This window comes from Engystomops pustulosus, chromosome 10 (genome assembly GCF_040894005.1).
Source record: "Engystomops pustulosus chromosome 10, aEngPut4.maternal, whole genome shotgun sequence".
Lineage (NCBI taxonomy): Eukaryota > Metazoa > Chordata > Amphibia > Anura > Leptodactylidae > Engystomops > Engystomops pustulosus.
The window spans coordinates 1854012-1881178 of NC_092420.1; the positions used below are offsets into that span (position 1 = coordinate 1854012).

The following is a 27167-nucleotide window of genomic DNA, read 5'->3' on the forward strand; positions in this document are numbered from 1 at the left end:
CAGCGGGGGGGGCAGTGTATGTGTAGTACATGTCTATCACCAGCGGGGGGCAGTGTATGTGCAGTACATGTCTATCACCAGCGGGGGGCGGTGTATGTGTAGTACATGTCTATCACCAGCGGGGGGGGCAGTGTATGTGTAGTACATGTCTATCACCAGCGGGGGGCAGTGTATGTGTAGTACATGTCTATCACCAGCGGGGGGGCAGTGTATGTGTAGTACATGTCTATCACCAGCGGGGGGCAGTGTATGTGTAGTACATGTCTATCACCAGCGGGGGGGCAGTGTATGTGTAGTACATGTCTATCACCAGCGGGGGGGCAGTGTATGTGTAGTACATGTCTATCACCAGCGGGGGGCGGTGTATGTGTAGTACATGTCTATCACCAGCGGGGGGCAGTGTATGTGTAGTACATGTCTATCACCAGCGGGGGGCAGTGTATGTGTAGTACATGTCTATCACCAGCGGGGGGCAGTGTATGTGTAGTACATGTCTATCACCAGCGGGGGGCGGTGTATGTGTAGTACATGTCTATCACCAGCGGGGGGCAGTGTATGTGTAGTACATGTCTATCACCAGCGGGGGGCAGTGTATGTGTAGTACATGTCTATCACCAGCGGGGGGCAGTGTATGTGTAGTACATGTCTATTACCAGCGGGGGGGCGGTGTATGTGTAGTACATGTCTATCACCAGCGGGGGGGGCAGTGTATGTGTAGTACATGTCTATCACCAGCGGGGGGCAGTGTATGTGTAGTACATGTCTATCACCAGCGGGGGGCAGTGTATGTGTAGTACATGTCTATCACCAGCGGGGGGCAGTGTATGTGTAGTACATGTCTATCACCAGCGGGGGGGGGGGCGGTGTATGTGTAGTACATGTCTATCACCAGCGGGGGGCGGTGTATGTGTAGTACATGTCTATCACCAGCGGGGGGGCAGTGTATGTGTAGTACATGTCTATCACCAGCGGGGGGGGGGGCGGTGTATGTGTAGTACATGTCTATCACCAGCGGGGGGCGGTGTATGTGTAGTACATGTCTATCACCAGCGGGGGGGCAGTGTATGTGTAGTACATGTCTATCACCAGCGGGGGGCAGTGTATGTGTAGTACATGTCTATCACCAGCGGGGGGGGGGGCGGTGTATGTGTAGTACATGTCTATCACCAGCGGGGGGGGGGGCGGTGTATGTGTAGTACATGTCTATCACCAGCGGGGGGCGGTGTATGTGTAGTACATGTCTATCACCAGCGGGGGGGCAGTGTATGTGTAGTACATGTCTATCACCAGCGGGGGGCAGTGTATGTGTAGTACATGTCTATCACCAGCGGGGGGGGGGGGGGGCAGTGTATGTGTAGTACATGTCTATCACCAGCGGGGGGGCGGTGTATGTGTAGTACATGTCTATCACCAGCGGGGGGGGGCAGTGTATGTGTAGTACATGTCTATCACCAGCGGGGGGCGGTGTATGTGTAGTACATGTCTATCACCAGCGGGGGGCAGTGTATGTGTAGTACATGTCTATCACCAGCGGGGGGCGGTGTATGTGTAGTACATGTCTATCACCAGCGGGGGGCAGTGTATGTGTAGTACATGTCTATCACCAGCGGGGGGCGGTGTATGTGTAGTACATGTCTATCACCAGCGGGGGGGGGGGGGGGGGCAGTGTATGTGTAGTACATGTCTATCACCAGCGGGGGGCTGTGTATGTGTAGTACATGTCTATCACCAGCGGGGGGCGGTGTATGTGTAGTACATGTCTATCACCAGCGGGGGGCAGTGTATGTGTAGTACATGTCTATCACCAGCGGGGGGCTGTGTATGTGTAGTACATGTCTATCACCAGCGGGGGGCGGTGTATGTGTAGTACATGTCTATCACCAGCGGGGGGCAGTGTATGTGTAGTACATGTCTATCACCAGCGGGGGGGGCAGTGTATGTGCAGTACATGTCTATCACCAGCGGGGGGGGCAGTGTATGTGTAGTACATGTCTATCACCAGCGGGGGGCAGTGTATGTGTAGTACATGTCTATCACCAGCGGGGGGCAGTGTATGTGTAGTACATGTCTATCACCAGCGGGGGGCAGTGTATGTGTAGTACATGTCTATCACCAGCGGGGGGGGGGGGCAGTGTATGTGTAGTACACCTCTGTGACCCCCGGGGGGCAGTGTATGTGGGGGGCAGTGTATGTGCAGTACACCTCTGTGACCCCCGGGGGGCAGTGTATGTGGGGGGCAGTGTATGTGCAGTACACCTCTGTGACCCCCGGGGGGCAGTGTATGTGGGGGGCAGTGTATGTGCAGTACACCTCTGTGACCCCCGGGGGGCAGTGTATGTGGGGGGCAGTGTATGTGCAGTACACCTCTGTGACCCCCGGGGGGCAGTGTATGTGGGGGGCAGTGTATGTGCAGTACACCTCTGTGACCCCCGGGGGCAGTGTATGTGTAGTACACCTCTGTGACCCCCGGGGGGCAGTGTATGTGGGGGGCAGTGTATGTGCAGTACACCTCTGTGACCCAAGGGGGGCAGTGTATGTGCAGTACACCTCTGTGACCCCCGGGGGGCAGTGTATGTGGGGGGCAGTGTATGTGTAGTACACCTCTGTGACCCCCGGGGGGCAGTGTATGTGTAGTACACCTCTGTGACCCCCGGGGGGCAGTGTATGTGTAGTACACCTCTGTGACCCCCGGGGGGCAGTGTATGTGTAGTACACCTCTGTGACCCCCGGGGGGCAGTGTATGTGCAGTACACCTCTGTGACCCCCGGGGGGCAGTGTATATGCAGTACACCTCTGTGACCCCCGGGGGCAGTGTATGTGCAGCACACCTCTGTGACCCCCGGGGGGCAGTGTATATGCAATACACCTCTGTGACCCCCGGGGGGCAGTGTATGTGGGGGGCAGTGTATGTGCAGTACACCTCTGTGACCCCCGGGGGGCAGTGTATGTGGGGGGCAGTGTATGTGCAGTACACCTCTGTGACCCCCGGGGGGCAGTGTATGTGGGGGGCAGTGTATGTGCAGTACACCTCTGTGACCCCCGGGGGGCAGTGTATGCGGGGGGCAGTGTATGTGCAGTACACCTCTGTGACCCCCGGGGGGCATTGTATGTGGGGGGCAGTGTATGTGCAGTACACCTCTGTGACCCCCGGGGGGCAGTGTATGTGGGGGGCATTGTATGTGCAGTACACCTCTGTGACCCCCGGGGGCAGTGTATGTGGGGGGCAGTGTATGTGCAGTACACCTCTGTGACCCCCGGGGGGCAGTGTATGTGCAGCACACCTCTGTGACCCCCGGGGGCAGTGTATGTGGGGGGCAGTGTATGTGCAGTACACCTCTGTGAACCCCGGGGGCAGTGTATGTGCAGCACACCTCTGTGACCCCCGGGGGGCAGTGTATGTGCAGTACACCTCTGTGACCCCCGGGGGCAGTGTATGCGGGGGGCGGTGTATGTGCAGTACACCTCTGTGACCCCCGGGGGCAGTGTATGTGTAGTACACCTCTGTGACCCCCGGGGGCAGTGTATGTGGGGGGCAGTGTATGTGCAGTACACCTCTGTGACCCCCGGGGGCAGTGTATGTGCAGCACACCTCTGTGACCCCCGGGGGGCAGTGTATGTGCAGTACACCTCTGTGACCCCCGGGGGCAGTGTATGCGGGGGGCGGTGTATGTGCAGTACACCTCTGTGACCCCCAGGGGCAGTGTATGTGGGGGGCAGTGTATGTGCAGCACACCTCTGTGACCCCGGGGGGCAGTGTATGTGCAGTACACCTCTGTGACCCCCGGGGGCAGTGTATGCGGGGGGCGGTGTATGTGCAGTACACCTCTGTGACCCCCGGGGGGCAGTGTATGTGGGGGGCAGTGTATGTGCAGTACACCTCTGTGACCCCCGGGGGGCAGTGTATGTGCAGTACACCTCTGTGACCCCCGGGGGCAGTGTATGTGGGGGGCAGTGTATGTGCAGTACACCTCTGTGACCCCCGGGGGGCAGTGTATGTGCAGCACACCTCTGTGACCCCCGGGGGCAGTGTATGTGGGGGGCAGTGTATGTGCAGCACACCTCTGTGACCCCCGGGGGGCAGTGTATGTGGGGGGCAGTGTATGTGCAGCACACCTCTGTGACCCCCGGGGGCAGTGTATGTGGGGGGCAGTGTATGTGCAGCACACCTCTGTGACCCCCGGGGGCAGTGTATGTGTAGTACACCTCTGTGACCCCCGGAGGGCAGTGTATGTGGGGGGCAGTGTATGTGCATTACACCTCTGTGACCCCCGGGGGGCAGTGTATGTGGGGGGCAGTGTATGTGCAGCACACCTCTGTGACCCCCGGGGGCAGTGTATGTGTAGTACACCTCTGTGACCCCCGGAGGGCAGTGTATGTGGGGGGCAGTGTATGTGCATTACACCTCTGTGACCCCCGGGGGGCAGTGTATGTGGGGGGCAGTGTATGTGCAGTACACCTCTGTGACCCCCGGGGGCAGTGTATGTGTAGTACACCTCTGTGACCCCCGGAGGGCAGTGTATGCGGGGGGCGGTGTATGTGCAGTGCACCTCTGTGACCCCCGGGGGGCAGTGTATGTGTAGTACACCTCTGTGACCCCCGGAGGGCAGTGTATGCGGGGGGCGGTGTATGTGCAGTACACCTCTGTGACCCCCGGGGGGCAGTGTATGTGCAGCACACCTCTGTGACCCCCGGGGGCAGTGTATGTGGGGGGCAGTGTATGTGCAGCACACCTCTGTGACCCCCGGGGGGCAGTGTATGTGGGGGGCAGTGTATGTGCAGCACACCTCTGTGACCCACGGGGGCAGTGTATGTGGGGGGCAGTGTATGTGCAGCACACCTCTGTGACCCCCGGGGGCAGTGTATGTGTAGTACACCTCTGTGACCCCCGGAGGGCAGTGTATGTGGGGGGCAGTGTATGTGCATTACACCTCTGTGACCCCCGGGGGGCAGTGTATGTGGGGGGCAGTGTATGTGCAGCACACCTCTGTGACCCCCGGGGGCAGTGTATGTGTAGTACACCTCTGTGACCCCCGGAGGGCAGTGTATGTGGGGGGCAGTGTATGTGCATTACACCTCTGTGACCCCCGGGGGGCAGTGTATGTGGGGGGCAGTGTATGTGCAGTACACCTCTGTGACCCCCGGGGGCAGTGTATGTGTAGTACACCTCTGTGACCCCCGGAGGGCAGTGTATGTGGGGGGCAGTGTATGTGCATTACACCTCTGTGACCCCCGGGGGCAGTGTATGTGGGGGGCAGTGTATGTGCAGTACACCTCTGTGACCCCCGGGGGCAGTATATGTGGGGGGCAGTGTATGTGGGGGGCAGTGTATGTGGGGGCAGTGTATGTGGGGTGCAGTGTATGTGGGGGGCAGTGTATGTGCAGTACACCTCTGTGACCCCCGGGGGCAGTATATGTGGGGGGCAGTGTATGTGGGGGGCAGTGTATGTGTAGTACACCTCTGTGACCCCCGGGGGCAGTGTATGTGGGGGGCAGTGTATGTGCAGCACACCTCTGTGACCCCCGGGGGCAGTGTATGTGGGGGGCAGTGTATGTGTAGTACACCTCTGTGACCCCCGGGGGGCAGTGTATGTGGGGGGCAGTGTATGTGTAGTACACCTCTGTGACCCCCGGGGGCCCTCTCCTTTCTTGCAGACTAATGTCACGCGTGCGAACTGTAATAAGATGATAATGATGTTCACGGACGGCGGGGAGGATCGGGTGCAGGATGTTTTCGAGAAGTATAATTGGCCCAACAAGACGGTAAGTGACCGCCCACAGGAGACCCCGCCCCCAGGTCCTGCGCAGAACTTCACTCTAGCTCCTCCCCCACAGGTCCGGGTCTTCACGTTCTCGGTGGGGCAGCACAACTACGACGTCACACCACTGCAGTGGATGGCCTGCGCCAACAAGGGTAAGTGTATGGGGTGATGGGGGTGGCGCCCCCTGCCTGCGCCCACCAGGGTGAGTGTATGGGGGTGGCGCCCCCTGCCTGCGCCCACCAGGGTGAGTGTATGGGGGTGATGGGGGTGGCGCCCTCCAGGGTGAGTGTATGGGGTGATGGGGGTGGCGCCCTCCAGGGTGAGTGTATGGGGTGATGGGGGTGGCGCCCTCCAGGGTGAGTGTATGGGGTGATGGGGGTGGCGCCCTCCAGGGTGAGTGTATGGGGTGATGGGGGTGGCGCCCTCCAGGGTGAGTGTATGGGGTGATGGGGGTGGCGCCCTCCAGGGTGAGTGTATGGGGGTGATGGGGGTGGCGCCCTCCAGGGTGAGTGTATGGGGGTGATGGGGGTGGCGCCCCCTGCCTGCACTCATCCCTCCTCTCCTTACAGGTTACTACTTTGAGATCCCGTCAATTGGCGCAATCCGCATAAACACTCAGGTAACGGGGCGACACCAGGGGGAGGGGGGGGGGACCCAGGGATTATTTCAGATTATTCTCTGTTGTTTCTGGGGCTCCCCCTTTGTATTTACCGGTTTGCTTGTTTTTGGGGTGACCCAGGAATATCTCGACGTTCTCGGGCGTCCGATGGTTCTGGCTGGAAATGAAGCAAAGCAAGTACAATGGACGAACGTCTACCAGGACGCACTGGTGAGGAGCACGGCGCCCCCCACAGGCCGCACACTGCCCCAATGTGTCCCTTCTACCCCAATATAACTGTCCTTCTCCTACACAGGGTCTGGGGCTGGTGGTGACCGGGACACTTCCCGTATTCAACCTGACATCATCTGGAACTGACGAATCAGGAAACCACAACAAGGTATCAACCCCCGACCCCAAATACCCCACTACATACAGATTATACACCACCACTAGGGGGAGATCACTACATACAGATTATACACCACCACTAGGGGGAGATCACTACATACAGATTATACACCACCACTAGGGGGAGATCACTACATACACATTATACACCACCACTAGGGGGAGATCACTACATACACATTATACACCACCACTAGGGGGAGATCACTACATACACATTATACACCACCACTAGGGGGAGATCACTACATACACATTATACACCACCACTAGGAGGAGATCACTACATACAGATTATACACCACCACTAGGGGGAGATCACTACATACACATTATACACCACCACTAGGGGGAGATCACTACATACAGATTATACATCACCACTAGGAGGAGATCACTACATACAGATTATACACCACCACTAGGGGGAGATCACTACATACACATTATACACCACCACTAGGGGAGATCACTACATACAGATTATACACCACCACTAGGAGGAGATCACTACATACACATTATACACCACCACTAGGAGGAGATCACTACATACACATTATACACCACCACTAGGAGGAGATCACTACATACACATTATACACCACCACTAGGGGGAGCTCACTACATACATATTATACACCACCACTAGGAGGAGATCACTACATACACATTATACACCACCACTAGGGGGAGATCACTACATACAGATTATACACCACCACTAGGAGGAGATCACTACATACACATTATACACCACCACTAGGAGGAGATCACTACATACACATTATACACCACCACTAGGGGGAGATCACTACATACACATTATACACCACCACTAGGAGGAGATCACTACATACACATTATACACCACCACTAGGAGGAGATCACTACATACAGATTATATACCACCACTAGGAGGAGATCACTACATACACATTATACACCACCACTAGGAGGAGATCACTACATACACATTATACACCACCACTAGGGGGAGATCACTACATACACATTATACACCACCACTAGGAGGAGATCACTACATACACATTATACACCACCACTAGGAGGAGATCACTACATACACATTATACATCACCACTAGGAGGAGATCACTACATACACATTATACACCACCACTAGGAGGAGATCACTACATACACATTATACACCACCACTAGGAGGAGATCACTACATACACACTATACACCACCCCTAGGAGGAGATCACTACATACACATTATACACCACCACTAGGAGGAGATCACTACATACACATTATACACCACCACTAGGGGGAGATCACTACATACAGATTATACACCACCACTAGGAGGAGATCACTACATACACATTATACACCACCACTAGGAGGAGATCACTACATACAGATTATACACCACCACTAGGGGGAGATCACTACATACACATTATATACCACCACTAGGAGGAGATCACTACATACAGATTATACACCACCACTAGGAGGAGATCACTACATACAGATTATACACCACCACTAGGGGGAGCTCACTACATACAGATTATACACCACCACTAGGAGGAGATCACTACATACAGATTATACACCACCACTAGGAGGAGATCACTACATACACATTATACACCACCACTAGGGGGAGATCACTACATACACATTATACACCACCATTAGGAGGAGATCACTACATACAGATTTTACACCACCACTAGGGGGAGATCATTACATACACATTATACACCACCACTAGGGGGAGCTCACTACATACACATTATACACCACCACTAGGAGGAGATCACTACATACACATTATACACCACCACTAGGAGGAGATCACTACATACACATTATACACCACCACTAGGAGGAGATCACTACATACACATTATACACCACCACTAGGAGGAGATCACTACATACATATTATACACCGCCACTAGGAGGAGATCACTACATACACATTATACACCACCACTAGGGGGAGATCACTACATACAGATTATACACCACCACTAGGAGGAGATCACTACATACAGATTATACACCGCCACTAGGAGGAGATCACTACATACACATTATACACCACCACTAGGGTGAGATCACTACATACAGATTATACACCACCACTAGGAGGAGATCACTACATACAGATTATACACCACCACTAGGAGGAGATCACTACATACACATTATACACCACCACTAGGGGGAGATCACTACATACAGATTATACACCACCACTAGGAGGAGATCACTACATACACATTATACACCACCACTAGGGGGAGATCACTACATACACATTATACACCACCATTAGGAGGAGATCACTACATACAGATTATACACCACCACTAGGAGGAGATCACTACATACACATTATACACCACCACTAGGAGGAGATCACTACATACACATTATACACCACCACTAGGGGGAGATCACTACATACACATTATATACCACCACTAGGAGGAGATCACTACATACAGATTATACACCACCACTAGGAGGAGATCACTACATACAGATTATACATCACCACTAGGGGGAGCTCACTACATACAGATTATACACCACCACTAGGAGGAGATCACTACATACAGATTATACACCACCACTAGGAGGAGATCACTACATACACATTATACACCACCACTAGGGGGAGCTCACTACATACACATTATACACCACCACTAGGGGGAGATCACTACATACACATTATACACCACCACTAGGGGGAGATCACTACATACAGATTATACACCACCACTAGGAGGAGATCACTACATACACATTATACACCACCACTAGGGGGAGATCACTACATACACATTATACACCACCACTAGGGGGAGATCACTACATACACATTATACACCACCACTAGGGGGAGATCACTACATACACATTATACACCACCACTAGGAGGAGATAACTACATACACATTATACACCACCACTAGGAGGAGATCACTACATACACATTATACACCACCACTAGGAGGAGATCACTACATACACATTATACACCACCACTAGGGTGAGATCACTACATACAGATTATACACCACCACTAGGAGGAGATCACTACATACAGATTATACACCACCACTAGGAGGAGATCACTACATACACATTATACACCACCACTAGGAGGAGATCACTACATACACATTATACACCACCACTAGGGGGAGATCACTACATACACATTATACACCACCATTAGGAGGAGATCACTACATACAGATTATACACCACCACTAGGAGGAGATCACTACATACACATTATACACCACCACTAGGGGGAGATCACTACATACACATTATACACCACCACTAGGAGGAGATCACTACATACAGATTATACACCACCACTAGGAGGAGATCACTACATACACATTATACACCACCACTAGGAGGAGATCACTACATACACATTATACACCACCACTAGGGGGAGATCACTACATACACATTATACACCACCATTAGGAGGAGATCACTACATACACATTATACACCACCACTAGGGGGAGATCACTACATACACATTATACACCACCACTAGGGGGAGATCACTACATACACATTATACACCACCACTAGGAGGAGATCACTACATACACATTATACACCACCACTAGGGGGAGCTCACTACATACACATTATACACCACCACTAGGGGGAGCTCACTGCATACAGATTATACACCACCACTAGGAGGAGATCACTACATACACATTATACACCACCACTAGGAGGAGATCACTACATACACATTATACACCACCACTAGGGGGAGCTCACTACATACACATTATACACCACCACTAGGGGGAGATCACTACATACACATTATACACCACCACTAGGGGGAGATCACTACATACACATTATACACCACCACTAGGAGGAGATCACTACATACACATTATACACCACCACTAGGAGGAGATCACTACATACACATTATACACCACCACTAGGGGGAGATCACTACATACACATTATACACCACCACTAGGGGGAGATCACTACATACACATTATACACCACCACTAGGAGGAGATCACTACATACACATTATACACCACCACTAGGAGGAGATCACTACATACACATTATACACCACCACTAGGGGGAGCTCACTACATACACATTATACACCACCACTAGGGGGAGATCACTACATACACATTATACACCACCACTAGGGGGAGATCACTACATACACATTATACACCACCACTAGGAGGAGATCACTACATACACATTATACACCACCACTAGGGGGAGATCACTACATACAGATTATACACCACCACTAGGAGGAGATCACTACATACACATTATACACCACCACTAGGAGGAGATCACTACATACACATTATACACCACCACTAGGGGGAGATCACTACATACACATTATACACCACCACTAGGGGGAGATCACTACATACACATTATACACCACCACTAGGGGGAGATCACTACATACACATTATACACCACCACTAGGGGGAGATCACTACATACACATTATACACCACCACTAGGGGGAGATCACTACATACACATTATACACCACCACTAGGGGGAGATCACTACATACACATTATACACCACCACTAGGGGGAGATCACTACATACAGATTATACACCACCACTAGGAGGAGATCACTACATACAGATTATACACCACCACTAGGAGGAGATCACTACATACAGATTATACACCACCACTAGGAGGAGATCACTACATACAGATTATACACCACCACTAGGAGGAGATCACTACATACAGATTATACACCACCACTAGGGGGAGATCACTACATACAGATTATACACCACCACTAGGGGGAGATCACTACATACAGATTATACACCACCACTAGGGGGAGATCACTACATACAGATTATACACCACCACTAGGGGGAGATCACTACATACAGATTATACACCACCACTAGGGGGAGATCACTACATACAGATTATACACCACCACTAGGGGGAGATCACTACATACAGATTATACACCACCACTAGGAGGAGATCACTACATACACATTATACACCACCACTAGGAGGAGATCACTACATACACATTATACACCACCACTAGGGGGAGATCACTACATACACATTATACACCACCACTAGGGGGAGATCACTACATACAGATTATACACCACCACTAGGAGGAGATCACTACATACACATTATACACCACTACTAGGGGGAGATCACTACATACAGATTATACACCACCACTAGGGGGAGATCACTACATACAGATTATACACCACCACTAGGAGGAGTTCACTACATACAGATTATACACCACCACTAGGAGGAGATCACTACATACAGATTATACACCACCACTAGGGGGAGATCATTACATACAGATTATGTAGGAGATGTCACTGATTATTCGTGTCGGTCTTGTTCCTTCTTTCCCTCAGAATCGTCAGAATCAGCTTATTCTTGGGGTTATGGGGATTGATGTTGCCCTGGACGATATCCAGAGACTGATGCCGCGTTACAGTGTAAGTGTTGGGGTGCTCTTGGTTTGGGATATGTTCCGGTGCTGCTGGTTCTGGGTCTTGTGGGTCGTGGTTCCGCTGTTATGTTCGCTCTTCTCTCCGCAGTTGGGGGCCAATGGTTACATGTTTGCCATTGATCTGAACGGTTACGTCTTGCTCCATCCCAACCTGAAGCCACAGGTAATCCTCCTGCAGATGTGCTACCCCTCTGTGTACTGCGCTGCGTCAGTGGTGGTGCCATTCATCTCTTGTGTCTTCTTTTCCTCGAAGGTCATTAACTTCCAGGAACCGGTGACCCTGGACTTCCTGGACGCCGAGCTGGAAGACGAGAACAAGGAAGAGGTGAGCGCAGTGTCCTGAGCCCTTGCCTGATGTGTGTGTATTATGCTGTAGTGATGTCCTGCGTTGCGGTGTATTATGCTGTAGTGATGTCCTGTGTTGCGGTGTATTATTATTCTGTAGTGATGTCCTGTGTTGCGGTGTATTATTATTCTGTAGTGATGTCCTGTGTTGCGGTGTATTATTATTCTGTAGTGATGTCCTGCGTTGCGGTGTATTATTCTGTAGTGATGTCCTGCGTTGCGGTGTATTATTCTGTAGTGATGTCCTGCGTTGCGGTGTATTATTCTGTAGTGATGTCCTGTGTTGCGGTGTATTATTATGCTGTAGTGATGTCCTGTGTTGCGGTGTATTATTATTCTGTAGTGATGTCCTGTGTTGCGGTGTATTATTATTCTGTAGTGATGTCCTCTGATGCGGTGTATTATTCTGTAGTGATGTCCTGCGTTGCGGTGTATTATTCTGTAGTGATGTCCTGTGTTGCGGTGTATTATTATTCTGTAGTGTTGTCCTGTGTTGCGGTGTATTATTATTCTGTAGTGATGTCCTGTGTTGCGGTGTATTATTATTCTGTAGTGATGTCCTGTGTTGCGGTGTATTATTATTCTGTAGTGATGTCCTGTGTTGCGGTGTATTATTATTCTGTAGTGATGTCCTGTGTTGCGGTGTATTATTATTCTGTAGTGATGTCCTGCGTTGCGGTGTATTATTCTGTAGTGATGTCCTGTGTTGCGGTGTATTATTATTCTGTAGTGATGTCCTGTGTTGCGGTGTATTATTATTCTGTAGTGATGTCCTGCGTTGCGGTGTATTATTCTGTAGTGATGTCCTGCGTTGCGGTGTATTTGCTGGTGTCCGTTTATATATAATTTCTGTGTCTTCTCCCAGATCCGAAGGAGAATGATCGATGGTCTGGAGGGCCACCAGTTTATCCGGACCCTGGTGAAGTCTCTGGATGAGGTAGGATACGGGGGGGCCGGGGGTGAGGGGTGAGGTTCAGACCTTTGCTGTCACTGAGGGTCACACACAGGTGCAGACATTTAGGGTTGTGTATTTAGGGGACACTCGGTGTGCGGGCAGGGAGGTTGTTGGGTCACTTGTAGTGTGACCAGTATGGTGGGGTCACTTGGGATGGGGTGACGCGGGTGGTGAGGTGGGGGCGACACGGGCAGCGGGTGGTGCGGTGGGGGCGACACGGGCAGCGGGCGGTGAGGTGGGGGCGACGCGGGCGTTGAGGTGGGGGCGACGCGGGCGGTGGGGGTGGCGCGGACAACGGGCGGTGAGGTGGGGGCGGCGAGGTGGGGCGACGCGGGCGGCGAGGTGGGGGCGACGCAGGCAGCGCGTGGTGAGGTGGGGGGGGACGCGGGCAGTGAGGTGGGGGCGACGCGGGCAGCGGGCGGAGAGGTGCGGGCGGAGAGGTGGGGGCGACGCGGGCGGAGAGGTGGGGGCGACGCAGGCAGCGCGTGGTGAGGTGGGGGGGACGCGGGCAGTGAGGTGGGGGCGACGCGGGCAGCGGGCGGAGAGGTGGGGGCGACGCGGGCAGCGGGCGGAGAGGTGCGGGCGGAGAGGTGGGGGCGACGCGGGCGGAGAGGTGGGGGCGACGCGGGCAGCGGGCGGAGAGGTGGGGGTCACAGGGTAGTTAGTTCCCTAGGGACCTCACTGAGACCCATTGGTCTAAAACTTAACTTTTAATATAATAAACAATACAAGATGTTATTTGGATTGCTTAAACCTATTAAAGACACAATTAAAATTCTATAAATCGATGGCGTTGGGATGTATTATTATCTGTGAACAAGTCTGAGTAGGCTATAGCCCCGGCACCCCGTCGGCGAAACATGTCGGGGGGGCCATAATCTAAATCTTTTTTAGATAGCAATGAAATGGCTGTTAGTTCTCGTGTCCGTTAATAGTAAGAAAGTGAGGAGGAAGTGTGTATAACAGCTTACAGATAGGGAGGAGGAAGTGTGTATAACAGAGGTTACAGATAAGGAGGAGGAAGTGTGTATAACAGAGGTTACAGATAGGGAGGAGGAAGTGTGTATAACAGAGCTTACAGATAGGGAGGAGGAAGTGTGTATAACAGCTTACAGATAGGGAGGAGGAAGTGTGTATAACAGAGCTTACAGATAGGGAGGAGGAAGTGTGTATAACAGAGGTTACAGATAGGGAGGAGGAAGTGTGTATAACAGAGGTTACAGATAAGGAGGAGGAAGTGTGTATAACAGAGCTTACAGATAGGGAGGAGGAAGTGTGTATAACAGAGGTTACAGATAGGGAGGAGGAAGTGTGTATAACAGAGGTTACAGATAAGGAGGAGGAAGTGTGTATAACAGAGCTTACAGATAGGGAGGAGGAAGTGTGTATAACAGAGGTTACAGATAGGGAGGAGGAAGTGTGTATAACAGAGGTTACAGATAAGGAGGAGGAAGTGTGTATAACAGAGCTTACAGATAGGGAGGAGGAAGTGTGTATAACAGAGGTTACAGATAGGGAGGAGGAAGTGTGTATAACGGAGCTTACAGATAGGGAGGAGGAAGTGTGTATAACGGAGCTTACAGATAGGGAGGAGGAAGTGTGTATAACAGAGGTTACAGATAGGGAGGAGGAAGTGTGTATAACAGAGCTTACAGATAGGGAGGAGGAAGTGTGTATAACAGAGCTTACAGATAGGGAGGAGGAAGTGTGTATAACAGAGGTTACAGATAGGGAGGAGGAAGTGTGTATAACAGAGGTTACAGATAGGGAGGAGGAAGTGTGTATAACAGAGCTTACAGATAGGGAGGAGGAAGTGTGTATAACAGAGGTTACAGATAGGGAGGAGGAAGTGTGTATAACAGAGGTTACAGATAGGGAGGAGGAAGTGTGTATAACAGAGGTTACAGATAGGGAGGAGGAAGTGTGTATAACAGAGGTTACAGATAGGGAGGAGGAAGTGTGAATAACAGAGGTTACAGATAGGGAGGAGGAAGTGTGTATAACAGAGGATACAGATAGGGAGGAGGAAGTGTGTATAACAGAGCTTACAGATAGGGAGGAGGAAGTGTGTATAACAGAGGTTACAGATAGGGAGGAGGAAGTGTGTATAACAGCTTACAGATAGGGAGGAGGAAGTGTGTATAACAGAGCTTACAGATAGGGAGGAGGAAGTGTGTATAACAGCTTACAGATAGGGAGGAGGAAGTGTGTATAACAGAGCTTACAGATAGGGAGGAGGAAGTGTGTATAACAGAGGTTACAGATAGGGAGGAGGAAGTGTGTATAACAGAGGTTACAGATAAGGAGGAGGAAGTGTGTATAACAGAGCTTACAGATAGGGAGGAGGAAGTGTGTATAACAGAGGTTACAGATAGGGAGGAGGAAGTGTGTATAACAGAGGTTACAGATAAGGAGGAGGAAGTGTGTATAACAGAGCTTACAGATAGGGAGGAGGAAGTGTGTATAACAGAGGTTACAGATAGGGAGGAGGAAGTGTGTATAACGGAGCTTACAGATAGGGAGGAGGAAGTGTGTATAACAGAGGTTACAGATAGGGAGGAGGAAGTGTGTATAACGGAGCTTACAGATAGGGAGGAGGAAGTGTGTATAACAGAGGTTACAGATAAGGAGGAGGAAGTGTGTATAACAGCTTACAGATAGGGAGGAGGAAGTGTGTATAACAGCTTACAGATAGGGAGGAGGAAGTGTGTATAACAGCTTACAGATAAGGAGGAGGAAGTGTGTATAACAGAGGTTACAGATAGGGAGGAGGAAGTGTGTATAACAGCTTACAGATAGGGAGGAGGAAGTGTGTATAACAGCTTACAGATAGGGAGGAGGAAGTGTGTATAACAGCTTACAGATAGGGAGGAGGAAGTGTGTATAACAGCTTACAGATAGGGAGGAGGAAGTGTGTATAACAGGTTACAGATAAGGAGGAGGAAGTGTGTATAACAGAGGTTACAGATAGGGAGGAGGAAGTGTGTATAACAGCTTACAGATAGGGAGGAGGAAGTGTGTATAACAGCTTACAGATAGGGAGGAGGAAGTGTGTATAACAGCTTACAGATAGGGAGGAGGAAGTGTGTATAACAGAGGTTACAGATAGGGAGGAGGAAGTGTGTATAACAGGTTACAGATAGGGAGGAGGAAGTGTGTATAACAGCTTACAGATAGGGAGGAGGAAGTGTGTATAACGGAGCTTACAGATAGGGAGGAGGAAGTGTGTATAACAGAGGTTACAGATGGGGAGGAGGAAGTGTGTATAACAGCTTACAGATAGTGAGGAGGAAGTGTGTATAACAGAGGTTACAGATAGGGAGGAGGAAGTGTGTATAACAGCTTACAGATAGTGAGGAGGAAGTGTGTATAACAGCTTACAGATAGTGAGGAGGAAGTGTGTATAACGGAGCTTACAGATAGGGAGGAGGAAGTGTGTATAACAGAGGTTACAGATAGGGAGGAGGAAGTGTGTATAACAGAGGTTACAGATAGGGAGGAGGAAGTGTGTATAACAGAGGTTACAGATAGGGAGGAGGAAGTGTGTATAACAGAGGTTACAGATAGGGAGGAGGAAGTGTGTATAACAGCTTACAGATAGGGAGGAGGAAGTGTGTATAACAGCTTACAGATAGGGAGGAGGAAGTGTGTATAACGGAGCTTACAGATAGGGAGGAGGAAGTGTGTATAACGGAGCTTACAGATAGGGAGGAGGAAGTGTGTATAACGGAGCTTACAGATAGGGAGGAGGAAGTGTGTATAATGGGGCTTACAGATAGGGAGGAGGAAGTGTGTATAACAGCTTACAGATAAGGAGGAGGAAGTGTGTATAACAGCTTACAGATAGGGAGGAGGAAGTGTGTATAACAGCTTACAGATAGGGAGGAGGAAGTGTGTATAACGGAGGTTACAGATAAGGAGGAGGAAGTGTGTATAACAGCTTACAGATAGGGAGGAGGAAGTGTGTATAACAGAGGTTACAGATAAGGAGGAGGAAGTGTGTATAACAGCTTACAGATAGGGAGGAGGAAGTGTGTATAACAGCTTACAGATAGGGAGGAGGAAGTGTGTATAACGGAGGTTACAGATAAGGAGGAGGAAGTGTGTATAACAGCTTACAGATAGGGAGGAGGAAGTGTGTATAACAGCTTACAGATAGGGAGGAGGAAGTGTGTATAACAGAGGTTACAGATAAGGAGGAGGAAGTGTGTATAACAGCTTACAGATAGGAAGGAGGAAGTGTGTATAACAGCTTACAGATAGGGAGGAGGAAGTGTGTATAACAGCTTACAGATAGGGAGGAGGAAGTGTGTATAACAGCTTACAGATAGGGAGGAGGAAGTGTGTATAACAGAGGTTACAGATAAGGAGGAGGAAGTGTGTATAACAGAGCTTACAGATAGGGAGGAGGAAGTGTGTATAACAGAGGTTACAGATAGGGAGGAGGAAGTGTGTGTATAACAGAGGTTACAGATAAGGAGGAGGAAGTGTGTATAACAGAGCTTACAGATAGGGAGGAGGAAGTGTGTATAACAGAGGTTACAGATAGGGAGGAGGAAGTGTGTATAACAGCTTACAGATAAGGAGGAGGAAGTGTGTATAACAGAGGTTACAGATAGGGAGGAGGAAGTGTGTATAACAGCTTACAGATAGGGAGGAGGAAGTGTGTATAACAGCTTACAGATAGGGAGGAGGAAGTGTGTATAACAGAGGTTACAGATAGGGAGGAGGAAGTGTGTATAACGGGGCTTACAGATAGGGAGGAGGAAGTGTGTATAACGGAGGTTACAGATAGGGAGGAGGAAGTGTGTATAACAGCTTACAGATAGGGAGGAGGAAGTGTGTATAACAGCTTACAGATAGGGAGGAGGAAGTGTGTATAACGGAGCTTACAGATAGGGAGGAGGAAGTGTGTATAACGGAGCTTACAGATAGGGAGGAGGAAGTGTGTATAACAGAGGTTACAGATAGGGAGGAGGAAGTGTGTATAACAGAGGTTACAGATAGGGAGGAGGAAGTGTGTATAACAGCTTACAGATAGGGAGGAGGAAGTGTGTATAACAGAGGTTACAGATAGGGAGGAGGAAGTGTGTATAACAGAGGTTACAGATAGGGAGGAGGAAGTGTGTATAACAGCTTACAGATAGGGAGGAGGAAGTGTGTATAACAGCTTACAGATAGGGAGGAGGAAGTGTGTATAACGGAGCTTACAGATAGGGAGGAGGAAGTGTGTATAACGGAGCTTACAGATAGGGAGGAGGAAGTGTGTATAATGGGGCTTACAGATAGGGAGGAGGAAGTGTGTATAACAGAGGTTACAGATAGGGAGGAGGAAGTGTGTATAACAGAGGTTACAGATAGGGAGGAGGAAGTGTGTATAACAGCTTACAGATAGGGAGGAGGAAGTGTGTATAACGGAGGTTACAGATAAGGAGGAGGAAGTGTGTATAACAGCTTACAGATAGGGAGGAGGAAGTGTGTATAACAGAGGTTACAGATAAGGAGGAGGAAGTGTGTATAACAGCTTACAGATAGGGAGGAGGAAGTGTGTATAACAGCTTACAGATAGGGAGGAGGAAGTGTGTATAACAGCTTACAGATAGGGAGGAGGAAGTGTGTATAACAGCTTACAGATAGGGAGGAGGAAGTGTGTATAACAGCTTACAGATAAGGAGGAGGAAGTGTGTATAACAGAGGTTACAGATAGGGAGGAGGAAGTGTGTATAACAGCTTACAGATAGGGAGGAGGAAGTGTGTATAACAGCTTACAGATAGGGAGGAGGAAGTGTGTATAACAGAGGTTACAGGTAGGGAGGAGGAAGTGTGTATAACAGGTTACAGATAGGGAGGAGGAAGTGTGTATAACGGAGGTTACAGATAGGGAGGAGGAAGTGTGTATAACAGCTTACAGATAGGGAGGAGGAAGTGTGTATAACGGAGCTTACAGATAGGGAGGAGGAAGTGTGTATAACGGAGCTTACAGATAGGGAGGAGGAAGTGTGTATAACGGAGCTTACAGATAGGGAGGAGGAAGTGTGTATAACGGAGCTTACAGATAGGGAGGAGGAAGTGTGTATAACAGAGGTTACAGATGGGGAGGAGGAAGTGTGTATAACAGCTTACAGATAGGGAGGAGGAAGTGTGTATAACAGAGGTTACAGATAGGGAGGAGGAAGTGTGTATAACAGCTTACAGATAGTGAGGAGGAAGTGTGTATAACAGCTTACAGATAGTGAGGAGGAAGTGTGTATAACGGAGCTTACAGATAGGGAGGAGGAAGTGTGTATAACAGAGGTTACAGATAGTGAGGAGGAAGTGTGTATAACAGCTTACAGATAGGGAGGAGGAAGTGTGTATAACAGAGGTTACAGATAGGGAGGAGGAAGTGTGTATAACAGAGGTTACAGATAGGGAGGAGGAAGTGTGTATAACAGCTTACAGATAGGGAGGAGGAAGTGTGTATAACAGCTTACAGATAGGGAGGAGGAAGTGTGTATAACGGAGCTTACAGATAGGGAGGAGGAAGTGTGTATAACGGAGCTTACAGATAGGGAGGAGGAAGTGTGTATAACGGAGCTTACAGATAGGGAGGAGGAAGTGTGTATAATGGGGCTTACAGATAGGGAGGAGGAAGTGTGTATAACAGAGGTTACAGATAAGGAGGAGGAAGTGTGTATAACAGCTTACAGATAGGGAGGAGGAAGTGTGTATAACAGCTTACAGATAGGGAGGAGGAAGTGTGTATAACGGAGGTTACAGATAAGGAGGAGGAAGTGTGTATAACAGCTTACAGATAGGGAGGAGGAAGTGTGTATAACAGCTTACAGATAGGGAGGAGGAAGTGTGTATAACGGAAGTTACAGATAAGGAGGAGGAAGTGTGTATAACAGCTTACAGATAGGGAGGAGGAAGTGTGTATAACAGCTTACAGATAGGGAGGAGGAAGTGTGTATAACAGAGGTTACAGATAAGGAGGAGGAAGTGTGTATAACAGCTTACAGATAGGGAGGAGGAAGTGTGTATAACAGCTTACAGATAGGGAGGAGGAAGTGTGTATAACAGCTTACAGATAGGGAGGAGGAAGTGTGTATAACAGCTTACAGATAGGGAGGAGGAAGTGTGTATAACAGCTTACAGATAGGGAGGAGGAAGTGTGTATAACAGAGGTTACAGATAAGGAGGAGGAAGTGTGTATAACAGAGGTTACAGATAAGGAGGAGGAAGTGTGTATAACAGCTTACAGATAGGGAGGAGGAAGTGTGTATAACAGCTTACAGATAGGGAGGAGGAAGTGTGTATAACAGCTTACAGATAGGGAGGAGGAAGTGTGTATAACAGCTTACAGATAAGGAGGAGGAAGTGTGTATAACAGAGGTTACAGATAGGGAGGAGGAAGTGTGTATAACAGAGGTTACAGATAAGGAGGAGGAAGTGTGTATAACAGCTTACAGATAGGGAGGAGGAAGTGTGTATAACAGCTTACAGATAGGGAGGAGGAAGTGTGTATAACAGAGGTTACAGATAAGGAGGAGGAAGTGTGTATAACAGCTTACAGATAGGGAGGAGGAAGTGTGTATAACAGCTTACAGATAGGGAGGAGGAAGTGTGTATAACAGCTTACAGATAGGGAGGAGGAAGTGTGTATAACAGCTTACAGATAGGGAGGAGGAAGTGTGTATAACAGCTTACAGATAGGGAGGAGGAAGTGTGTATAACAGCTTACAGATAGGGAGGAGGAAGTGTGTATAACAGAGGTTACAGATAAGGAGGAGGAAGTGTGTATAACAGAGGTTACAGATAAGGAGGAGGAAGTGTGTATAACAGCTTACAGATAGGGAGGAGGAAGTGTGTATAACAGCTTACAGATAGGGAGGAGGAAGTGTGTATAACAGCTTACAGATAGGGAGGAGGAAGTGTGTATAACAGCTTACAGATAGGGAGGAGGAAGTGTGTATAACAGAGGTTACAGATAGGGAGGAGGAAGTGTGTATAACAGCTTACAGATAGGGAGGAGGAAGTGTGTATAACAGAGGTTACAGATAGGGAGGAGGAAGTGTGTATAACAGAGGTTACAGATAGGGAGGAGGAAGTGTGTATAACAGAGGTTACAGATAGGGAGGAGGAAGTGTGTATAACAGCTTACAGATAGGGAGGAGGAAGTGTGTATAACAGAGGTTACAGATAGGGAGGAGGAAGTGTGTATAACAGAGGTTACAGATAGGGAGGAGGAAGTGTGTATAACAGCTTACAGATAGGGAGGAGGAAGTGTGTATAACAGAGGTTACAGATAGGGAGGAGGAAGTGTGTATAACGGAGCCTACAGATAAGGAGGACTCCTCGCGGACCCGCACACCAGCACGTAGCGGCAGTGAACTATAGCACCAGCGAACACAGTCGCTACAACAATGTTGCAGATTCAATAAATGATGTTACAATGTTACAGACTTAGTACACAGGTGAATTAGAGTCACACCTCTGGCGCCCCCTGGTGCTTCTCCCTACATTGGATCGACACAATAGCCAACTGCGCTTGTTCACAGATAATAATACATCCCAACGCCATCGATTTATAGAATTTTAATTGTGTCTTTAATAGGTTTAAGCAATCCAAATAACATCTTGTATTGTTTATTATATTAAAAGTTAAGTTTTAGACCAATGGGTCTCAGTGAGGTCCCTAGGGACCATTTTTGTTAATAACTATTGAGGTGGGGGTGACACGGGCAGCGGGTGGCGAGGTGGGGGTGAAAGGCGGTGCAGGTGGCGAGGTGGGGGTGACACGGGCAGCGGGTGGCGAGGTGGGGGTGAAAGGCGGTGCAGGTGGCGAGGTGGGGGTGACACGGGCAGCGGGTGGCGAGGTGGGGGTGAAAGGCGGTGCAGGTGGCGAGGTGGGGGTGACACGGGCAGCGGGTGGCGAGGTGGGGGTGAAAGGCGGTGCAGGTGGCGAGGTGGGGGTGACACGGGCAGCGGGTGGCGAGGTGGGGGTGAAAGGCGGTGCAGGTGGCGAGGTGGGGCTGACACGGGCAGCGGGTGGCGAGGTGGGGGTGAAAGGCGGTGCAGGTGGCGAGGTGGGGGTGACACGGGCAGCGGGTGGCGAGGTGGGGGTGAAAGGCGGTGCAGGTGGCGAGGTGGGGGTGAAAGGCGGTGCGGGTGGAGAGGCGGGGGTGACACACGGTGCGGGTGGAGAGGCGGGGGTGACACACGGTGCGGGTGGAGAGGCGGGGGTGACACACGGTGCGGGTGGAGAGGCGGGGGTGAAAGGCGGTGCGGGTGGAGAGGCGGGGGTGACACACGGTGCGGGTGGAGAGGCGGGGGTGACACACGGTGCGGGTGGCGAGGTGGGGGTGACACACGGTGCGGCAGTAAGGGAGGTTCTACCCCGGGTGGGTTATTTTCTCACACCGATCTGTTATTTGCCCACAGAGATACATTGATGAAGTGGAGCGGACGTACACCTACGCCCCGATACACAGCACTAACTACAGGTGAGCGGGGCCCGGACTCCTAGGGGCCACATCATAGGGGTCACCCGGAGCTGGGCACAGTGCACTCTTCTAGCAGCGCTGGCCAGCCGGGTCCCCTCGGGGTATGGGGGCCGCAGGTCTGTAGATGGCGCTGCGCTCCTCATCCTGAGCCCCCAGTACAATGATGTAGTGGAGGGCACAGTGTGTGGTGTAGTGTGCGGCTCCTCTGAACCTCTAGTAACAATTTCTCTCCCCCTCCCCCTCCCCCTCTCCTGTCCACCCCCAATTCTCCGGCTTTTCTTTACCTTCTCTCCTCCTAATTCCCCTACACCCTAATAACCTCTATCTCACGTTACCTCTATCTCCTGCACCCCTTTTCTCACCCACATTTATCCCACTTTCCTGCACCTGTCCCCTCTCCATTTATTCCTCCTCACCTGAATGCTTTCTGCCCCCTCCTTCCTGCCCTCACCCGCTTTTGCCCCTCCTGTCTTCCCTCCATTTCTCTCATTTGCCCCTTCAATCTCTTCCCATTTTCCATATCTCTATTTGCTCTTCTCTCTTGAAATTCTCCTTTCAACACCTTTCCCTTCTCCCTCTTCTTCTCCCTCTTCTTCTTCTTCTCCCTCTTCTTCTTCTTCTCCCTCTTCTTCTTCTTCTCCCTCTTCTTCTTCTTCTCCCTCTTCTTCTTCTTCTCCCTCTTCTTCTTCTTCTCCCTCTTCTTCTTCTTCTCCCTCTTCTTCTTCTTCCCTCTTCTTCTTCTTCTCCCTCTTCTTCTTCTTCTCCCTCTTCTTCTTCTTCTCCCTCTTCTTCTTCTTCTCCCTCTTCTTCTTCTTCTCCCTCTCTTCTTCTTCTCCCTCTTCTTCTTCTTCTCCCTCTTCTTCTTCTTCTCCCTCTTCTTCTCCCTCTTCTTCTCCCTCTCTCGCCCTTCTTCCCCCTTCTTTCCCTCTCTCGCCCTTCTTCCCCCTTCTTTCCTCTCTCTCGCCCTTCTTCCCCCCTTCTTTCCTCTCTCTCGCCCTTCTTCCCCCCTTCTTTCCTCTCTCTCGCCCTTCTTCCCCCTTCTTTCCTCTCTCTCGCCCTTCTTCCCCCCTTCTTTCCTCTCTCTCGCCCTTCTTCCCCCTTCTTTCCTCTCTCTCGCCCTTCTTCCCCCTTCTTTCCTCTCTCTCGCCCCTTCTTCCCCCTCTTTCCTCTCTCTCGCCCTTCTCCCCCTCTCTCGCCTTCTTCCCCCCTCTCTCGCCCTTCTTCCCCCCTCTCTCTCGCCCTTCTTCCCCCCTCTCTCTCGCCCTTCTTCCCCCCTCTCTCTCGCCCTTCTTCCCCCTCTCTCGCCCTTCTTCCCCCTCTCTCGCCCTTCTTCCCCCCTCTCTCTCGCCCTTCTTCCCCCTCTCTCTCGCCCTTCTTCCCCCTCTCTCTCGCCCTTCTTCCCCCCTCTCTCTCGCCCTTCTTCCCCCCTCTCTCTCGCCCTTCTTACCCCTCCCTCTCTCTCGCCCTTCTTCCCCCTCCTCTCTCGCCCTTCTTCCCCCTCTCTCTCGCCCTTCTTCCCCCCTCTCTCTCGCCCTTCTTCCCCCCCTCTCTCCCTCTCTTCCCCTCTCTCTCGCCTCTCTTCCCTCTCTCTCGCCCTTCTTCCCCCCTCTCTCGCCCTTCTTCCCCCCTCCTCTCGCCCTTCTTCCCCCCTCTCTCTCGCCCTTCTTCCCCCCTCTCTCTCGCCCTTCTTCCCCCCTCTCTCTCGCCCTTCTTCCCCCCTCTCTCTCGCCCTTCTTCCCCCCTCTCTCTCGCCCTTCTTCCCCCCTCTCTCCTCTCTCTCGCCTCTCTCTCGCCCTTCTTCCCCCCTCTCTCGCCCTTCTTCCCCCTCTCTCTCGCCCTTCTTCCCCCCTCTCTCTCGCCCTTCTTCCCCCCTCTCTCTCGCCCTTCTTCCCCCCTCTCTCTCGCCCTTCTTCCCCCTCTCTCTCGCCCTTCTTCCCCCCTCTCTCTCGCCCTTCTTCCCCCTCTCTCCTCTCTCTCGCCTCTCTCTCGCCCTTCTTCCCCCTCTCTCGCCCTTCTTCCCCCCTCTCTCTCGCCCTTCTTCCCCCCTCTCTCTCGCCCTTCTTCCCCCCTCTCTCTCGCCCTTCTTCCCCCCTCTCTCTCGCCTTCTTCCCCCCTCTCTCTCGCCCTTCTTCCCCCCTCTCTCTCGCCCTTCTTCCCCCTCTCTCTCGCCCTTCTTCCCCCCTCTCTCTCGCCCTTCTTCCCCCCTCTCTCTCGCCCTTCTTCCCCCCTCTCTCTCGCCCTTCTTCCCCCTCTCTCTCGCCCTTCTTCCCCCCTCTCTCTCGCCCTTCTTCCCCCTCTCTCTCGCCCTTCTTCCCCCTCTCTCTCGCCCTTTTCCCCCCTCTCTCTCGCCCTTCTTCCCCCTCTCTCTCGCCCTTCTTCCCCTCTCTCTCGCCCTTCTTCCCCCTCTCTCTCGCCCTTCTTCCCCCCCTCTCTCTCGCCCTTCTTCCCCCCTCTCTCTCGCCCTTCTTCCCCCCTCTCTCTCGCCCTTCTTCCCCCCTCTCTCTCGCCCTTCTTCCCCCCTCTCTCTCGCCCTTCTTCCCCCCTCTCTCTCGCCCTTCTTCCCCCTCTCTCTCGCCCTTCTTCCCCCCTCTCTCTCGCCCTTCTTCCCCCTCTCTCTCGCCCTTCTTCCCCCCTCTCTCTCGCCCTTCTTCCCCCCTCTCTCTCGCCCTTCTTCCCCCCTCTCTCTCGCCCTTCTTCCCCCTCTCTCTCGCCCTTCTTCCCCCCTCTCTCTCGCCCTTCTTCCCCCCTCTCTCTCGCCCTTCTTCCCCCCTCTCTCTCGCCCTTCTTCCCCCCTCTCTCCTCTCTCTTGCCCTTCTCCCCCCTACCTCTCTCCTCTCTCTTGCCCTTCTACTCCCTCCCTCTCTCCTCTCTCTTGCCCCTCCCTCTTTCCTCTCTCTTGCCCTTCTCCCCCTCCCTCTCTCCTCTCTCTTGCCCCTCCCTCTTTCCTCTCTCTTGCCCTTCTCCCCCTCCCTCTCTCCTCTCTCTTGCCCCTCCCTCTCTCCTCTCTCTTGCCCTTCTCCCCCCTCCCTCTTTCCTCTCTCTTGCCCCTCCCTCTCTCCTCTCTCTTGCCCCTCCCTCTCTCCTCTCTCTTGCCCCTCCCTCTCCCCTCCCTCTCCCCTCTCTCTCCCCTCTCTCTTGCCCCTCCCTCTCTCCTCTCTCTTGCCCCTCCCTCTTTCCTCTCTCTTGCCCCTCCCTCTCTCCTCTCTCTTGCCCCTCCCTCTCTCCTCTCTCTTGCCCCTCTCTCTCTCCTCTCTCTTGCCCCTCCCTCTCTCCTCTCTCTTGCCCCTCCCTCTCTCCTCTCTCTTGCCCCTCCCTCTCTCTCCTCTCTCGCCCCTCCCTCTCTCCTCTCTCTCTTGCCCTTCTCCCCCTCCCTCTCTCCTCTCTTGCCCCTCTCTCTCCGGTCCGGCAGCCTGGGTCTGGTGTTGCCCCTGTACAGCTCCTATTACCTCCGCGCTAATCTGAGTGATCAGATCCTCCAGGTGCAGTGTAAGTTCCCCCTTTGCTTGTGTGTCTCCCAGTGCGCCCCCTTTTCCTGTCCCCCAGCTCACGCCTGCCCCGGTCATCCCCCGGAGCTGTCATTGTGAAGGGGGTAGATGTCTGGGGGTAAGGGCAGTAGTTGGCAGCATGCGGAGCCTGGCGCTCACCCGGGAGGTTGTGTGCATGAGACTTCTCTGTCCATCGGATCATAATGAATGTCTTTCAGTTTAATTCATTCAGATTAATCTCTGAATCAGATACAGCGCTCTCTTACACCAGCGCTCTCTTACACCAGCGCTCTCTTACACCAGCGCTCTCTTACACTCTGCCCCTCTCACCAGCGCTCTCTTACACCAGCGCTCTCTTACACCAGCGCTCTCTTACACCAGCGCTCTCTTACACCAGCGCTCTCTTACACCAGCGCTCTCTTACACCAGCGCTCTCCTACACTATGCCCCTCTCACCAGCGCTCTCTTACACCAGCGCTCTCTTACACCAGCGCTCTCTTACACCAGCGCTCTCTTACACCAGCGCTCTCTTACACCAGCGCTCTCTTACAC

General features: G+C 51.6%; 1 protein-coding gene across 4 annotated transcripts in view; it reads left to right on the forward strand.

Annotated features, from left to right (window-relative positions):
- The window catches only part of CACNA2D2 (calcium voltage-gated channel auxiliary subunit alpha2delta 2), a 217657-nt gene that overhangs the window by 159126 nt on the left and 31364 nt on the right, over positions 1-27167 (forward strand). For 2 of the 4 annotated variants that reach the window (XM_072128015.1, XM_072128016.1), the window contains exons 12-22: positions 5653-5760; positions 5833-5911; positions 6329-6378; positions 6499-6588; positions 6674-6757; positions 12248-12331; positions 12434-12508; positions 12599-12670; positions 13556-13627; positions 23069-23130; positions 26540-26616. In XM_072128015.1, coding sequence (XP_071984116.1) covers positions 5653-5760; positions 5833-5911; positions 6329-6378; positions 6499-6588; positions 6674-6757; positions 12248-12331; positions 12434-12508; positions 12599-12670; positions 13556-13627; positions 23069-23130; positions 26540-26616 — 853 coding nt within the window. Of the gene's footprint in view, positions 1-5652; positions 5761-5832; positions 5912-6328; positions 6379-6498; positions 6589-6673; positions 6758-12247; positions 12332-12433; positions 12671-13555; positions 13628-23068; positions 23131-26539; positions 26617-27167 lie in introns of all 4 variants that reach the window. The other 2 variants (XM_072128014.1, XM_072128017.1) reach the window with 1 other exon arrangement.